General features: G+C 42.0%; 1 protein-coding gene, 1 long non-coding RNA gene and 1 other non-coding gene across 5 annotated transcripts; 1 reads left to right on the forward strand and 2 right to left on the reverse strand.

Moving 5' to 3' along the window:
• Positions 1 to 707: 707 nt before the first annotated feature.
• On the forward strand, positions 708 to 12920 carry LOC147011530 (aquaporin-4-like). Of its 2 annotated transcripts, none has more exons than XM_085855867.1 (5): positions 708 to 864; positions 2854 to 3241; positions 4021 to 4185; positions 10288 to 10368; positions 10532 to 12920. In XM_085855867.1, exons 1-5 carry the CDS (start codon positions 848 to 850, stop codon positions 10745 to 10747), a joined length of 867 nt encoding a protein of 288 aa, XP_085711993.1. In that variant the 5' UTR covers positions 708 to 847; the 3' UTR covers positions 10748 to 12920. The 2 variants fall into 2 exon arrangements, with proteins under 2 accessions (XP_085711993.1, XP_085711994.1); XM_085855868.1 differs by having other exon boundaries at positions 741 to 873.
• Positions 9250 to 17484, reverse strand: LOC147011531 (uncharacterized). 2 transcript variants are annotated; one of them, XR_015051477.1, is made up of 3 exons: positions 17294 to 17484; positions 16410 to 16522; positions 9250 to 9382 (listed from the first exon to the last, which is right to left on the reverse strand). It is a non-coding gene; the product is annotated as an uncharacterized LOC147011531 (long non-coding RNA). The 2 variants fall into 2 exon arrangements; XR_015051476.1 differs by having other exon boundaries at positions 16895 to 17484.
• A 462-nt stretch (positions 17485 to 17946) lies between these two features.
• Positions 17947 to 18036, reverse strand: TRNAY-GUA (transfer RNA tyrosine (anticodon GUA)). The gene is given in 2 exon segments: positions 17947 to 17982; positions 18000 to 18036. It is a non-coding gene; the product is annotated as a tRNA-Tyr (tRNA).
• Positions 18037 to 18481: the final 445 nt, after the last annotated feature.

Genomic DNA, 18481 nt, shown 5'->3' on the forward strand with positions numbered 1-18481 from the left:
GAATAATTGTTGCCATTAAACAGGTAGTAGTAGCAGCAGTAGTAGCTGTAGCAATTTAAGTAGTTGTAGTAGTAGTAGTAGCTGAAGTAGTTGTGGTACTTAGTAGTGGTAGTAGTGGTATCGTAGTCGATGCTTGTTGGGTTTTAAGTTGTCCCCGGCGAGGGAATTTATAAAGGTCAACCAAAATATGTCCATCGTAGTGACAGGTTATGCAGGACAACCAGAAAAACCACCTATTTGTGGTTGCATGCTGAAACAGACGTTATTGTTGAATTCGTAAATTTTTTTTTACCAAAGAGAAAGGTCAAAAGTTACCATGGATGGATAAATCATGAATGAATTATGGTGTTTCTTGCACTTTATACTCATTCAGTTTGACAGAGGGAATATTATGAAGAGAGAAATATCCTTTGCATTTCATATATCGATACATCCACACATCACAATGAAATATATTTCCATTCATGCGTTAAATGAGCTTCGTGTATGAATCCCACATGATGTGAGTGATGTGCACATTCCGCAAGTACAAGTTGCGGCGCATGAAATGTTGTCTGTAGTGGGGGGGGGGATCTGGTTGGAGAAGGGGACAGTGAATTGAAAAGGGTGGAGGTTTGAGAGTGGGGGTTTAAATAAATATAAAAATAAAGGGAGGATGCTGGGGAGAAAGTGGGGAGGAGGAGGTGTTTGGTTTACAAACATAGTAAGAGAGGTTGAGAGCAGGTCAGCGCATGTAGAAGGGCAGGGTTTGGTGAAGATGTGGAGTGTATGAGTGGGAGGAGGACGTGAAGGATTTCCTCCATAAAACGTTGGAGTCGGTGGTTTACATAAACACACTGCATGGAGCATGCCGCAAATAAGCAGGTGAGTCAGGTAGGTGCATTTGGGTGAGTTTGAGCATTATTTATATCATGATCACTCAAAAGAAGATGGTTTATGACTGTTATGAGTTAACCCTTCATCGGAGCAAATAACACCTGAAACGTGAGCTTGTCCTCACTCCTCACGGCGGTTGGCATACCACGATCAATGTTCTGTTGACTTCATCGATTCTTTTACCTGTCCGCCGACACAGGTAGACACGAATAGCCTTCACCTGCAGCACTATATAGTTCTTCATTTTCAGATTGTGTTTTTAATTGTTCATTATAACCTCTTAAACGATGGTACACTTCTGCGTCCGATAGTCACCTGTATTATACGTTCAGCACATCCACAATTTAAACCGATTGTACAACAAGGTTTACTTCCACAAGGCTCACTTGTAAATGGTATATTTTGGCCACATGAACCAGGGGGCTGCGTTATACACATTTTACGGCAGCACAAACCCTCCGAAGCAATCAATGTATGCTGTTCGTACCGGTACCTCCACCACCTAATAGGAGGACGCAGGTTATGTTTTCACCCCTCGTTGTCTGTGTCTGTCTGTGAGCAGAATGTCTCAAAAATTTATGGATCCAGATACGAGAATTTTAAATCTTTAAAAAATGATTACTCACCGTTGAGAGATGGGGCCAAAAATTATCTACAGCACCATGTTTCAAAAAGTTATGGACAGGTTCGGACAAAACTTGGTGGATGAGTTGGTAAGGTGACAAGAATAAAGCGATTCGATTTTGGAGGTCCAGATCCAGATCGGGTCCATCAATGGGATACAAAATGTCAACTGTTCAGCCTGGCAGAGGTATGCGCTCGACCGAGTGCTGTTCTAGTTCTTGAGATTTGTTTCATTTTTTTTTGGACAAGATTCGATTTATTTACTGATTCTTGTAAATACGTCCATATAAACACAAATGTATACATTATGTCACCGACAACAACCCGTGTGTTTTTTTCGACTCGCTCCGGAACAGCAAAACTAACTTGATGAGACTCAGATTGAAATACAATCATCAAAATGATCATCAGTTGTTGTAAGACGAAAGCCTTATAACCCGGTCATGCCAAATGTCCCGGTCATGCCAGGATGGATTGTGTTGCCTTCCTCAACTCCCACTACCCTCCATTGCCACTCCATACCGCCACATTGCTGTCGTTCATCAGTGTTCTCTGCCTTTTCGGCTGATTTGTCCCCTCTTCCATTTTTTTTTTCTTCGATACAGAGTCAAGGCTCATGGAAGAGCTGGAAAACTGAACAGATTAGGATGCTGAATAGATCAAATGGAGCAGTAGAGATTTGGTTGAATAACAAAAATTGATGGAGACTTGGACAAACAATGGATGTGGGAAGGAATGAGGGGTACGGGAGGATGCATGGGGTGGACAAGATGGAAACAGAAATAAACTCTCAGGTAGGAAAAACTGGAAATTTGGGAGGAGGTGGGCGTGGAGAGGGGGAAAGGAATGGGTGGGGGTTAACGGGGGTAGAAAAGATTTGAATAGTTTGGGATTGGGAATGAGATGGTGGTGAACAGCTGTCTTGAAGACCTGGAGGGTAGAATGAGATTGAAGGGAATGTAGAAGTTGGTTCCACAGGTGGTGAAAAAAGAGGAACGAATGGGTATGGGTTAGCAGCGATCCTGTATTTTGGAAGTTTCACCAGAAGGTGATTTGATGGTGGATCGTGTGGGATGTGCAGATACTTGGAGGGACAAAGCATGGAAAGAGCAAAGGGGCCAGATCCTGGATGTTTGGACCTGGATTTAGACTAGAAATTTTGGCGTAAGTTCGAAAAGTCAGCGAGTATGTAATATAGATGCTACTGAAAAATTTTGTTCCATAGAAATGGAAAGTTGAAGGTCAAACATATTCTGAAGTAGTATTAAATAAGTGTGATTATTAACAAGCCTTCGGTCATGTGACATTTGTGACCCGTGGGCTCTTGTCTCTCTGCATGGCATGTGGATCCAGACGTTGCTGTAGCTGCTGCAGATTATACGTCATGCCAGCACTGCAAAGCATTTGGAATCAAACCTTCCTGCGAGCGCTACTTGCCGAGTTTCTCGGCACAGCCTTGCTTGTGATCATTGGAGTAGGCTCAGTCACTGGTTCGCAAAGCCACTCCGACCTACACATCGCACTTGCCTTCGGTCTGGCCATCATCATGGTGGTGCAGGCGGTGGGTCACGTGAGTGGTGCCCACGTCAACCCAGCGGTGACCATCAGTATGCTGTGTGCACATCGCATCAACCTGTTCAAAGCGATCGGCTACGTTGCAGCACAGTGCCTTGGAGCCATGCTGGGCGGTGGTCTGCTTCGTGCGGTGTCACCCTTCACTACCTCGTTCGGAGTTACCAAGGTTTCAAGAAGTTTTCCTCCTTCTCTTTGCCATACATCCATTCATACATTACCGACACTCTAAACTAAAACAGTTTTAAAACGACCTATTTACATCTACGTGCTTAAACTACAAAAATCTCGTAACCGTCCACAACCAAAACCTCAAATTTAGTGGTGTGTTCAGTTACCAATAAGCTTGCTATCACTTGCCAAGCCAGCCATTTCTTATCAACCCTTTCGTTGGACTGCTTAATTCACTTGGCAAGTGCACTGCAAGAAAATTGGTGACTGAAAATACCGCAACAGGGGTAAGTTCCATTTCCAATCCGCTGTAGAGTGTCATTGTGGTGTTTCTCACGCAAGGCGATTCATCGGTGTGTCTCGTCCCCCGTCCCTCGGTTGGACGTAAAACTTGGCATCCCATTCATTGGCATTAGTTGGTGGATGTTGAAGATCTCATGGTGTCCTTCGTGAAGAGTAGGTGAGTTATCGCCAGCAGACTAAACAAATTACAAATCCCTGCTCTAACCGACAGGGGGCACTGCATCATGGACACAGCTGCACCCCGAGAAAATGACATGACCCACAGCCATGTGCTGCATAGGGAAGACGAATAAGAAGACTGAATTCAAACCATGACCCTATTTGGAGTACAACTTTCATAACAAGCTAAACTTTCGTTCCTGAACACTCACGAAAGAGCCACTTTGGGCTCATCAACAAACGTTGCACAAGTCAAAACTCACTTTCAAAGTGATCCTATGTACTAACTCATATCCAAACACCTTTGTGTTCCAGTTACACACAGACCTTGGAGCAGGCCGTGGTGTGTTGGTGGAGGCCATCATCACCTTCGCTCTGGTGCTCACTGTTTTTGCATCGACTGATGAGAAACGTACCGATCTGCTCTGCTCACCTGCACTACCTATCGGCCTCACCGTTGCTGTTGGACACCTTTTTGCAGTAAATCTCACTCACCAACTGACATATCTTGTAAATCTGTTTGGTCCCCATAAAAATCTGATGTGACATTCATGAAATTCCATGGAACATAGCCTATGGCTATGAAGGAAAGGTTAACAAAGTCCAACTACACGTGCAGGTGCTGCAGATGGAAAAGAGTTGAAATCAATACCCTATAAAACAAAAACAACCTCTAAAAAGGGGGAAAGGTCATTAATCGAATAATGATGATGATGATGATGATGATGATATCACAAGGAATTTTGTTTGAGGATGAAGTGTGAGTTCCAAATTTGTCCCCACTTCCTCATTTACAGTTTCTATAAATACAAGCTCAAATGAGCTAAGATCCTCGTACTCTTAACGATGACGTCATAAAAACGAATATGACGTCATTGTGATGTATCAGGTTTCCGATAAATTATCTGTGCTAATGCCCGGCTTGATTCCCACAAACAAAAATCAAACAGCTTGCCTAGTTTCGGAGATAATGGTATAGGCAATTTCCATTAGCGGCGATATTATGACGTCAACTTTTTTGCTAGGAAGAATTTCCAAAATCTGAGATGGTTACTGCCTGCGCGTGGGCTTTCTGCATATACATGGCAAGTTTCACGAAGATCCGATGAAAACACTGGGTTGTGAAACAAAAAATGTCAAAAAATAGGAATGACGTCATAAAAATTGATATAACGTCATAGTGATGTATCATATGTGCGGTAATTCATCTCTGCTAATGCCCTGTTCGATTCCCGGAAATAGAATTCAAAAAGCTTGCCTAGTTTTGGAGATAATTTTTTAGGCGATTTCCATTAGCAGAGATATTTTGACGTCATAACTTTTTTTCTCGGAGGAATTTTCAAAATCGGAGATGGTTACTGTCTGCCCAGGGTATTTTTACATACATATGCCAAGTTTCGGGAAGTTTCGATGAAAACTGTAGGCTGTGAAACAAAAAAGTCCACAAGAACAACACGAGTAAGACTTAGAAATCCTCCACGAGGATATAAAAATTAACTATTCTTGCTAAAGCTACTACTACTACTACTACTTTTAATGGCAGCAAGTGCTTATCTGCCGTTTTATAATCGTAGTATCGCAGGTGTGTTGGGTGTCGTACGCTGATATAGACACAAGGAGAAGTGCTCAGACAGAAGCCTTTGGCCGCTTATTCATTCCCCAAAAAGCTTCGAGAAAGCTCCGAAAAGCTCCGTGAAACTGTAAAGGAATGATGTTGTTTTGTGACAACAATACTTCAGAAATGCATTATAGTTCCACTAGCAATCAAATACAATAAATCAAACGAACAGGAAACAGAGCTCAAATGGCGTCGAAATATGTTATGCAAATGGCATGAATGTACGTGACGTGCAATGAGCAGACAAAATACATGTCAATGTTTCTTACTGCATGAAGTCTTACAATCAGCTACATAGAGAGATATACTGACCACTTTAATCCTCCTAAACGAGTAGTGCTTGGATGTAGATCAAATGTAGAAGGGCCCGGTCACACTGAAGGCCTCATGGCTCGATATGAATCTCACAGCGCAGCACAAGCTCCACAACATGATGTAAGGTTCTTAGAGTGATGTAAGCTTGCAGCAGCTGTAAGCTTCGCAGAGAGCCGAAGCTTTTGACTTTCCAGAATGCATCTGCATCCATTCTGAGCTGCGCCCAGAACCTCCACTCTGAGCTATGCCCAGAACATCCGCTCAGAGCATGAATGGTATTGTAAATCTTTACTAACCGACAAATGCCATGACTGACATTACACGACTATAACACGAGAGCGCAATGATAACTTGTCGACCTCCAATACGTATTATTTGGGGTTTAGTTGCTGTAAGAATTGGATTTGACTAAGGCTGCCATCGGTGGCATTGTCAGCCAAAGGCACTGCATCATCTAAAGGCCCGGTCACACCTTGACGTTTTAGCCAGCGATGGCAACGTATTAAAATGTATGTAAAACGCTGGCTTACGTTGAACTTTTGATGTTTTTTTTTTTTAAAGATTCGGACGTATTCATAGCGACTTGGTCTTATGTATAACGCATTCGTAACGGACACAGAACGTTTCGTTGTGTTATAGATAACTTATACCAACAAATGCTGAACCTGTTGTCGGCCTACACAACCGATGCCCAACGATAGTCTAACTTAGGTATAGCGCGTTGCACGCATCGCCGACGATGTCGTGACGTAGCCTATTAAAAGGCTGATGCACAACGATTCGAATCATAACTGCCGTAGAAATGTAAGTGTCAACATCGCGGTCACACCTTGGCGATCTTGCCAGCGTATGCCGACCTAAGAAAAATGTGTCTAAAACGTTGGGGCACGTCAAATACGGTATGAGTAAGTTTGGTATACGTGAGTAGAACGCTAAAGTACGCTGTCATACGTCGTAGTAAGTAGAGTACATCAAGAAATTTTAAACATGTTCAAAATTTTACGACGTACTCGGCGTATGACACACGTTCCGCATGCGATGGGGATAAGTTTTACACACGATATGTGGACGCTTACACACGTCCACAAAGGCTACTTATAAGCTACTCATAAGTCGAAACACGTCGCGGTAATGTCTTTTTTACGCGAAACTTATTTCTAACTTATGTTTGACGTGCTTTGAACCAATTCTTTACGTAGTCCCAACACACATCGACGTATGTAGACGTATTCCAATGACGTCTTCCGGTCGACAAAAAAAATAAATGAACGTGTTTCTAGCTTACAACTGCCATATAAAGACGTGTTTCCAGCGGTTTTGGGAATTGGTATATAAAAATGCTGCTCATAAAAGGGGAACCAAACAGTGTTTTCGAGTCCTTTTTGAGTCGATGTCCATGTCAGCAGTAACAGTATCAGTATCAGTATCAGTATTAGTAGTAGTATTAGTAGTAGTTTGTTCATGTTGACAGTAGTAGGTGAGTGTGAGAGGGAGGGTGTGGGTTATGATGGATCGTCCTTGCGTTTAACGATTTAACGATTTAAATGATAAACTCAACGATTTAAATGGCTGCATCTCCACTATTGAAAGTAGACGCTTGCGCTCAACAATTGGATTTTTTTTTACACTCAACGACTTTTAAACGGTACCACTCAGCTATTTTCATTGTTTACAATGAACGATTTAAATTGCTGTCACTCGCCTTTGTTTTTTGACGCTGGGGTTTGGAAATTTGAAGCGTTTCTTCTGAACGTGTTAAAACGCTCAAACTCGACTATTTTCAATAGACGCTGCCGATGGACAATTGGAATCATAGCCAAGCTAGACATCGAAGTGTGAACATCCTCGTCATGCCGAAGAAAAGTTTGAAGAATGCTGTAAATAAGTGTCCTGGCCGTGGCCGTGGACGCCGACGCAAGGACGATCCATTATACCGACGTCTTTCAGCCTATGAGTAACTTAAAAGTAACGTCTGTCGATGTGTGGCAACGATCGCGTAACGTGCCAACAACACGTTAATCATAGGTTAGAAATAAGTTTCGGGTACGCTAAACATTACCTCGGCGTGTCTCAACTTATGATTAACTTACAAGTAGCATGTGTTGACGTCTGTCAACGATCGCAGACCGTGCATACAACTTGTGGCCAGCGTAGCGGAACGTGTGAGTCATACGCCGGCATACGTCGTGAAATTTCAAGCATGAAAAAATTTGAGGACAACCGAAAAGTACAACGTTTAAAGCCAACGTACAACGACGTATGGCAGTGTTTTTCAGCGTGCTCTCAATGTTATCAAAACTTACCCATAACGTATTCAACGTGTGCCAGCGTTTTAGAAAAAAAATTCAAAAATCGGCATACGTTGGCTAAAACGTCAAGGTGTGACCGGGCCTTAAGGCCTGCAATCCTTTAGCGAGAATATCAAGCGATTCCAAGGGAATAATTGGTTCACGAAAAAAAACAAGTGACCACTATATTCGTTATTGTTGTGAGTCTGTCTGTCTGTCTGTCCCGTGGGTTTTGATCCAATCCTGATAAAATTTTGGTGGGAGGTTTATATCATGATCTAGTTGTGTTTTCCTGAAAATGGGCATGGTGCGCCCATTATGGGCGGAGCCACATCGAAAAAACATATGTTTTTAGCGGTAGCCGATTTCAATTTGCATCTTCTCCGAGGGGTTTTGTCGAATCTGACAGGGGTTTGGGTATTTGGTTAACCAATAGCACCTGCAGAGCTTGATTTTTCATTTTCATCCCAAGGTCAAGGTCACAAGGTCACGAACTTAGAAAATTGCGAATTGTGTTTTTAGGGGGTAGCCATTTTCAATTTGCATCTTCTCCTAGGGGGTTTGTCGAATCTGGCAGGGTTTCAGCATTTGGTTAGCCCAATGGCACCTGCATAGCCCCAAGGAGCTCGATTTTTCATTTTCGTTCCAAGGTCAAGGTTACAAGGTCACAAACTTAGAAAATTGCGAATTTTGACATAAAAATCATACGACTGCCCAAACTTTGAGAGCTCAGATGACAATATTTTTTATGCATAATCTTGAGGTTATTCCCCACCTAAAGTCTTGAAACCATTTTGCTCTATCTCGAACACCTTGCCCGTGGCGCCTCCTTCAAGTTTGTTTTTATGATGATTTCATCAAAGTATGGATAATCCGAGGGTACGAAATGCTATATAGCCTATATGACGTTATATTGTTCCTGGAATGTTCCAGAGGAAGTTTTGCACCAAAGGTCATAATCCTTGACCTTTGACCTGTAAAGTTCACAAAGGTCAAATTTTCAAAGTTGTGCGAATCGAACCGGGTTTTCGACCTTCTTCGACGAACTAACTCCAATAAGCTATATCACGTATCCTGTTTCCTTATTTTAATGTCCACAACATTGTTTTGGGACCTTTAAAGGTCCCAAATTTGACAATTTGACAAAGGTCAAATTTTTAAAGTTGTTGAATGAAACCGGGTTTTCGACATTTTGCAGCTAATAACCCGTCACTCATACCACATCATGTTGATCATTTTTATAACTTGGTCAAAAATTATCACATTGTCTCATCCTTGACTTCTGAAACAATCTACATCGTCAAATACCGCTAGTGAACCATCGTCATCTTCAGACTTGTATAATATAAAAGCTCTTTCTTACCACTGATTCACCAACTGATATTAAAGATCGGGACCTTCTGGGTGACGTAGAAAGCTGGAATTTTGTATGCCGATGAACATCGAAGCCAGTACACTGGAAAAAAAATTTCACAGAATCATCAGCCAACATCTGTAAATGAAAATATAAATAAATGAAAAAATAAAATAAAATAAATAAATGAAAAAAACAAATGCATGTGAGTTACCCGAGACAATGGGGGAGCACGGTTCATTTTTGCTTACAATGTGTAAACATATATATATATATATATATATATATATATATATATATATATATATATATATATATCATTACTCTGCACATGCGAAACTACAAGCAGGTTGAAGCAATTGGTTCACTTCTGTCTATCTTTCTGTCTACAAACATCAGTTTATGATCGAGGAACCAGTTAATTTAAATTGAACGTTTTATTTTGAACACGAATTGGAACATGAATCTGAAAACGAACCTGTAGTTTTACAGCATTTTGGCTCTGAATTTGTCTTGATTGCACATGCGCAGAGGAGTGAGATAATTTTTTTCCTCTGCCTGGCAATCAAACAAAAGTGAAAATCACTCCAAACAGGAAACTTACTGTTTTTAAGGATGTTATAAAAGATAAAAACAACAGGCATGAATAACTTATGAAAGGTGTTAGATAAGTTGGTGTAAAAGATGCTGCATCACCGATGGTAAACTTCCGGAATTTTTTTTCTATGACATAATGTTTTTTATTTCCGTTGAATTATATACTTGAACACTGTAGACCACAAATCTCCTTCTTGGCACTTTCAAAATCCTTACGTTGAACAGCACTTGGACAAAATATTACAACATTTTTTTTTAACGTTAATACGACCAATCAAATTTGGCATTCGTCAACCCCGCCCATGTCCTTGTTTCTCAAGACAGCACGGGATAAGGTGTTCTATGAACTCTCAAATAATTATTATTATTTATATTGTATTTATCAATTCTCCCTCCTTTATCCCATCTAGATTCCATACACAGGTTCGTCAATGAACCCAGCTCGATCCCTCGGTTCAGCTGTTGTATCAAGAGAGTGGCCGGCTCACTGGGTAAGGTCATTACAATTTCCATTTGATGGGGGTAGCTGAGAATTGTCCTGTTGTGGACACAATATGCTTTACTCATATTTACGTACCTTTACCAGTAGGGTATACTGCACGTTCTTTTTTTGAAGCAGTCACTGGTCCCTTCTCATCTGACTCACGAATGCAGGTGTACTGGGTCGGTCCAATCTTGGGAGGCCTCCTGGCTTGCGGTATGTACGAATACCTTCTCTACCCAAATCCCCAACTTAAGCATCGGATTCGAGAGGCGTGCAGGCGGTCCAACGACGTTCAACAGGTCTCCCCAAGCTCTTCTGAGAAAGGACAGTCGGAGGAGATAAAGATGCAACATACTGGAGAGAATCCTAAAGGAGACAATCCTTAAGAGATAAGAATCCTAAAGGAGGCAATCCTTTTGCGGAGAGAATCCTTAGGAGATGATGAAGTGTAAGAACTATCTTGTATTTAGCTCATTTGTTCAGACAGGGAAAAGATTGAATCTATTTCGGGAGTTGAATATAAAATAAAGTCTGGGTGTTCACATGATAGCAAATCCAGAGTGAGAATGGGTATGGTCTTGTTACCAAAGGACAATAATTTTGCTCAAAATCTGCCATTTACATAAATCGAGCAGTGATGTATAACTGATTCATCGATCAGGTCCCACACTTCAGGCAAAAGTCAAAAGAGATGCAACAAGGCAAGAAAATAGGTCAGAGGTGACGTAGGAAGACTGATTGGCCATTGGTATTATTGCTCCAATCTCTTGTTGCCCTTGGTCCGAGTTCAACATGTTTTGTAGATATTTTAAACATCGTCTGGACTCGGTCGGTGGGGATTAAAATTGGGGCTAAAATCATGGCAGCTGGATTTTTCTAACCAACAGTGAACATCAATGATGTGACAGATTTGAATGAGCAATTAGAGGAACAAGTTGGATTTTTCACTAAGCTTTCAGTAAGGAAGTAAAAGGTTGCCCTAAAACACTTTTGCGAGCAGATCTCGGCTTGAGTAAGGTCAAAGGTCATGGTTTAACACGGTCTCGAGTTCGCACGAGCCAACACCCTGGCGACCATTTTGAAACATCGGTTGAGAGCTCATTTGAGAGCTCGAGAGTGAATGTTGCAAATATCGCTTTGATGGGGTTGTGATAACCACAGGCTTTTCCCAATACTCCTAATCTCGAGCCTCTCAGTTACTCATCGCTCTTCGGGTCTTTTTATTAATGGAAAACTAACCTTCAACGCACTAATTCTACATGAATGCTTTGTGCTCGAGCTCAGCATATAATTATTAATGATAATACTGTGTTAATTATTTGATACTTGTTTAAATAAAGAGACATTTTTCATTACCACCACCACCATTACCGCCACCACCACAATCATCAATGTACCATACAGTCTTACATAGAAAACATCGTTGTTGTCTCAGCAATCTTTTGGCAATGGTTATTGCCTCCGCCACCGAAGGTGAAGGAGGTTATGTTTTCACTCCTCTCTGTTTGTTTGTTTGTTTGTCTGTTTGTTTGTGTGCGTGCAGAATATCTCAAGAAGTTGTAGACGGATCCAAATAAAATTTTGTGGGCAGGTTGGATGTGTGACAAGGACGAACTGATTATATTTTGGTGAAGATCCGGATTCGGATCTGATAATATTTTAAGTGATTCTTCATGATTGAGAGATAGGGAGCCCTTCTAGTTTATGCTGGGGAGTTTGGTTACGTGCGGTGGTTTGGTGATCCTAAGTTGTTTGGTTATGCTGGGTGGTTTGATTTTAACAGGTAGTTTAGTTATGCTGGGTGGTTTGATCATGTTGGGTGCTTTAGTTATGCTGGCTTGTGGGGTTATGCCGGGTAGTTGGGTTCTCCCATGTGGTTTGGCTTAAAATGCCATGCAGTTATGTTATCCTGGGTGGTTTGGTTATGCTGTGTGCATTGGCTATGCTGGGTGGTTTGCCATTGCTTCTCAGTGGTCAATCAGGGCATCAATTTGTAACTTGTTCAGGGGTTCCACCGATAACTCACCTACTCTTCTCAAAAGACATCTTTAAACATCTACGAACCACCAGTGCTGGCAGACGAATCCTTTAGTTTACCATCCATCTGAGGGATGGTGCACACATTGCCCTGCTTGTGAAATACCAGGATGGAAATTTCTAGACGTGTTGAGATTCTAACCCATGTTAGACAGCTCAAAGGTGAGTGTGCATACCTCTTCAGCCTAGTTAGCTATAAGCTATATCCTGCAGAACCCGGGTTTTCATCACAGTCCTTTTTATTACGAGTTTGAATCCTTAAACCGTCGATGCTAACCCACATTGTGAATTTACTGTTCCTTGTTGGATACAAATCAAGTGCAAGTGGGGGAAACCAGAGGGATCTCTCAGAAATCATGTCTGAAAACTGGGACATCGCACCCATGTTCTCTACACAACCCCCCCGCCCCCATGTTGTTTTTTAAAAATAAAACACAATGTAAAATACCAGTTAAATGGAGTTCAAATGAAACAACACACAATGTTCAATGCAATAATGTTAATAAAAGGATAAAGATGGCACCATGGATCTCATTCTCTGTTCATAAATTCTCCCTGGCTGAAACAATTCCTTCCTGTACTAAGTACTGTCAGACTTGCTGATAGCACAACATCGTTAATCAAGGAAGGCCAAGTAAGAGATGGAGAGATGAGATGATCTCAAGAGCGAAAACTATAGACTTAACACCTGGACATGTTTCATTACCACCACCACCACCACCACCATTACTACCACCACCACCATCGTCAATGTACCATACAGTCTTACATACAGAACATCGTTGCTTCCTCAGCAGCAATGGTTATTACCTCCGCCACCGAAGGTGAAGGTTATGTTTTCACCCCTCTCTGTCTGTTTGTTACTTACGAAATCTAAAGATTTCATAAGTATATTGATGCCTTCCGTTTCTGTGTGTTTGTTTGTTTGTAGGCACGATAACTCGAGAACGGAAGAAGCTACCAATGTCAAATTACACCACGTGATTCAGGAGAGTGATGGCTAGCGCTGATTAGATTTTGGTCAAAAATCGGTCAAAGGTCAAGGTCACAGTGAGGTCAAATATTCGATTTTTGATGGTTTGGTACAGATAACTCGAGAATGGAAGAAGCTATCGATGTCAAATTACACCACGTGATTCAGCAGGGTGGTGGCTAGTGCTGATTAGATTTTGGTCAAAATCGGTCAAAGGTCAAGGTCACAGTGAGGTCAAACATCCAAAACATTCGATTTTTGATGGTTTGGTACAGAATCATCGTAGAAACTTGTGGTTTGCGTCGCTTCCTTCTCTCTCGAGAGAGCTTTTATTAGACAAGGTCAGAGGTCAAGTTGACGATTTCGTAAGTACCAGTCTATGACTGCTTGTTTGTTTGTTTGTCTGTTTGTTTGTGTGTGTGTGCAGAATATCTCAAAAAGTTATGGACGGATCCGCATAAAATTTGGTGGGCAGGTTGGATGTGTGACAAGGACGAACTGATTATATTTTGGTGAAGATCTGAATCCAGATCAGGACCTGATAATTTTTAAGAGATTCATCATCATTGAGAGATAGGGCCAAAACCGAAATAGTACTGTATAGCATGATATTTCAAAAATGTATTGGTTTCTTTTGGGGGGGGGAAGCACTGGCTCTGGCCCGGTGTGCTAAGCCTGCCTATTGCCAAAGGACAGAGGTTGGTCGCCATTACCAGCAAAGTGATGGCTTTTCGCCTCCTTTCGTTGCGCAAGCTGCTATGCACGAATGTTTCTTGGAAAGCCTTCGCTCACTGCCTGCTTCGACAGGCAGGGAAACTTGGCTCTGATCAGGAACCCTTTCTCATTGACACCAAGGAAGTTGATATCACATCAGTGCCCCTGTTCTATAAAAGCATGCTGGAGGCGTGGCAGGCAGTCACCGTCCGCCGTGCTGACAGTAGCTACTCTCTCAAAATGTTTTTAAATGAGCCAAATTTTAAAAACCCTATTTTAAAGGGGTTTGTGGTGACCGCAAAATTTTTTATTGATGCTGGATACGCCAAGGTTAAACATTTTGGAACTCCTTTTCCTTATAAATGGAAGCCAGCTGCCGAGGTCACTGTGGCCACTGGAATTTGGTCCATTCGAGTCATAGGGAGAATTTTCTCTGTAATTCTACGCTTTTTCAAGCGGTCTGGGTTAAAATGGACTCCACACCTTCGCTCCAACACCCATTTCCATGACTTTTACTTCACTTTCAAGGTTTTATCCCTTTTAACTCAATGGAAAAACATACTGTTTATTTTTTGTGTGTTATAGCCCTTGTTCCTGATAGACCTGCGGAACCACACGCACACTGGAAGAGGATGCTCCGGGTTACTCCTTCCACTGCAATCCAATGGCTTGTTATGTATAAAGCGTCCATTGCCAAGCGCTCTGGAGACTTGCAGTGGTGGCTGGGGAAACTACATTTTACCCTCGAATGTTTTGTCTCATCGCACATGTTCTAGTAACATGGAATTGTGTCCTTTCTGTGGCGCTACTGAAAATATTTTCCACATTTTTATTGAGTGCCCAAGGTTGGCCCCCCTTTTTATAATTTTATCACATGTACTCCTAGGGCAAGGCTTGGTTTTTACGCGTTTTGTCTTTATCTTTGGTTTTAGTATCTCTTGTTGTTCTTCTTCTTCTTCTTTCGGCTGCTCCCGTTCGGGGTCGCCACAGTGGATCATCCGTTATGATCCGCATACTGATTTGGCACAGGTTTTATGCCGGATTCCCTTCCTGATGCAACCCTGGTCACCTCTTACGACACAGGGATAAGGATTGGCTTTCGCCATGATTGCGGGCTGCCCTACACCCTCTAATAGCACGGCCCAGCGCAGAGCTCCCGTCCTCAAGCGATCCTCCAACCCAAGCTTCCGAGTCGCCGGATTACAGGCGCACGCCACTACGCCCGGTATGGTTTTAGTATCTCTTACCGATGCAAAAATGAGCGTCTTTTCACAAATTATTTGTCTTCCGAGGCTAAACTCGCTGTATACCTGTCAAGGAAGCATTAAATGCAAAATACCGTCACTTCTAATGATGATGATGTAGTTCATCTTTTTAAAGCCTTCGTCACATCACGTTTGCACTTTGAATTTCAACTCAGTGATTTTACGTTGTTTTCACAGAAGTGGTGTGTGAGGAATCATTAGGTAAACTTGTTGATGGTGTCCTTATCGTTAATTTATGATTTTACCTCGTTTTTATGTACGAACTCTTTCATCATCTGAAATTTGTACAATGTTTGCCTTTGGTTTATGATTTCCTTGTGCACAATGATTCCTGGAAATAAAGAGGAACAAATCTCTCTCTCTCTCTCTCTCTCTCTCTCTCTCTCTCTCTCTCTCTCTCTCTCTCTCTCTCTCTCTCTCTCTCTCTCTCTCTCTCTCTCTCTCTCTCTCTCTCTCTCTCTCCCCACCCCCACCCTTTCTCTCCCTCTCAACCCCCCCCCCAACCCTCTCTCTCTCCCCTCTCTCAATGTATTTGACATCATCGGGGATGGAATTTGTCATTTGTTGAGGGTGCCGGCAATAACTCGCCGACTCTTGGTCGAGCCACATGCGATCTGATGACGTGCACTAAACGAATGGTAAAAGACAAATGGTTACAATGAATGGTCAGCCAGCTTAACGTCGACCAGAGGGACGGTATCCACGTGCAACACTGTGCGTGTGAAACACCAATCCGACGGCTCACAGTCGGGTCAGGATTCTAACCCAGAACAAAGAGCTCAGAGGCGATCGCACGACCGATCGGCACCATCCTGTCGGACGGAGATGATCGATCAAGGATTATTCCCTGGTTGTGGAAACAAGAGGTGACCACATGGCACAGGTTCACGGTTTTTGGAGTCGGTCGTGTCCTGATGATTCCTGTTGACCCTCGCACGGCACGGCCCATGATTCTGGGGTTCCAGGTTCAAATCCGAAATGTCGAATCAATGTAAAAGTCTCTCACGTCTTTAAAAACTCCCTCCTGTTAAAAAATCCTCGTGGTTACCACGATCTCACCATTGTGCTTCGACGTTCCCACCTCGTCATCATTGCCGTGAATTGCTCCACATCAACGAAAGCCCACAGTGAAGCCACGAACCTGAAGCCCTCTGCGAGACGGCTCCACATTGCTGTCAGAGAAACGTTCGTTTGCATCATGACGTCAACAGTTTGGACGCAATCACATACATATATCGTGGGATTGTGATGGACGAGTATGTGCCCGTACGTGCAAAAAAACACAAAAAAAACTTTCAAACAACCACACAGGCCGTTCCTTCGCTCTCGTAAACGACTGGATTGGGCCATTGTGTTTATCTATAAATGCGGATAAGAAATCGAGAAATTATTAGAACACAGTAAGTCATCACGATCCGGAAGTGGTGCGTGTCCGTACGGAATGTTCACATCATTCCACGAATTATCGCTTTCATTGAAGTAACAACTGCTGTGATACTTCCACACACAGAGTTCATTAAAATCCAAATTAAAATCAACTTTACCTCCCTGTCTTTGCTTGCCATGACATTCGCTGCCATTGACCATTGCCACTCCGACTCCACGGTAACGAAATGGCGCCCTTTCCCCATCGGCCACGCCTACGCAGCAACGTGTCTTGTCATTGGTTGATAAATAAATGGCCATAACTTGGGAAGCACTTGTCTGATTAATATCAAACCTTGAAAAGGCACATCCTCAGGTCCCCAGCAATATACCTGGCAGGTTTCAATTAGATCGGACCAGTGGTTGTCAAGAAACAGTGGTCACTCACACACACACACACACACACACACACACACACACACACACACACACACACACACACACACACACACACACACACACACACACACACACACACACACACACACACACACACACACACACACACACACACACACCTGGAATTATAGAGAGAAGAACACTAATGAAGAAGAAGAAGATTTCGTGATGGCAGGCCAGAAGAGGATTGTGCTGTCGTGTTGTGGAATCGTGATGTGGTGTTATTCTTCATGGTGATTCTTCTTCTTCCTATTATGCTTCTTCTTCTTATTCATCATTCTTCTTCATCCGTCACAAGCCCACAACAAAAGCAAAGTGTCAAAAGATGTTGTGATGGTAATCCATAAGAGGATTGTGGTGTCGTGTTGTGGCATCGTGATGTGGTGTTATTCCGACCTTGTTTGGATGTTGTTGTTTTTTTTCTTGGAGTCTTCATGAACAACAACAACAACAACAACAACAACAACAACAACAACAACAACAACAACAACAACAACAACAACAACAACAACAACAACAACATCGGAGGACGGGCAATGACCAAACTCAGATGGGATAAGGAATTTGAAGCTGAAACGAACACAAACAAAATTGGCAAACCGCCAAAAAAGGATCACAATGGAAAATCACAATTTCTTCTTTGTGAAGAAAAGTGTCGATCTGCGTCGGCGGACAGGTATAATGATGCTCCGGCTGTTATCCCTTCTTCAATGCAAAAAAAAATAAAATAAAAAAAAATCTGTTTTTTCCTCATAAAAAAAATTAAAAAAATTCCTTCGAGCCGGATTCGAACCAGCGACCTAAGGATAACTCGCATGAAAACCTCTACAGTCCTCCGCTCTACCAACTGAGCTATCGAAGGAGTCGATATCGTGAAGTTAGAAATTTCATAAATAAAGGCAATGTTAAAAATATTACTTGTTTTATGTATTTTTTTCTTTGTCATTTGGGAAAAGCTAGTTTCCTGACTTTTTGTGGATTTCTGTTTTGGTTTCTTTTACAATATTCGTTTCATTCCATTTCTGTTCTTTTCTCCTCCGCTTCATTTTGTGCAAATATCATGTTTAAACGAAGCAGAAAAAGAAATATTCGTCTTGTACAATCATGATTTTTAAGCGGTGTAACGGATGCCTCATCATCGGTTACGAGTTTCTCTTTCCAAACTCAAATCATATTTTTATGAGCAATTTAATTAAGGAATTTAATTTATAGCAATTATACCAAATTTAAGGAATTTAAATCATATATTTATACCAACCTCATGAAGGAATTTAATTTCCATTGAAGAGATTATATCACAAACGAAC

This window comes from Eptatretus burgeri, chromosome 15 (genome assembly GCF_056783735.1).
Source record: "Eptatretus burgeri isolate ZD-2024b chromosome 15, Ebu_testis_v1, whole genome shotgun sequence".
Classification (NCBI taxonomy): Eukaryota; Metazoa; Chordata; class Myxini; order Myxiniformes; family Myxinidae; genus Eptatretus; species Eptatretus burgeri.

Bases quoted from the DNA above. Each gene is read 5' to 3' on its own strand.
- LOC147011530 (XM_085855867.1), top strand. The intron at 4,186-10,287 runs GTAAATCTCACT...TATCCCATCTAG, and splicing joins CTGTTGGACACCTTTTTGCA to ATTCCATACACAGGTTCGTC. The intron at 10,369-10,531 runs GTAAGGTCATTA...TCACGAATGCAG, and splicing joins GAGAGTGGCCGGCTCACTGG to GTGTACTGGGTCGGTCCAAT.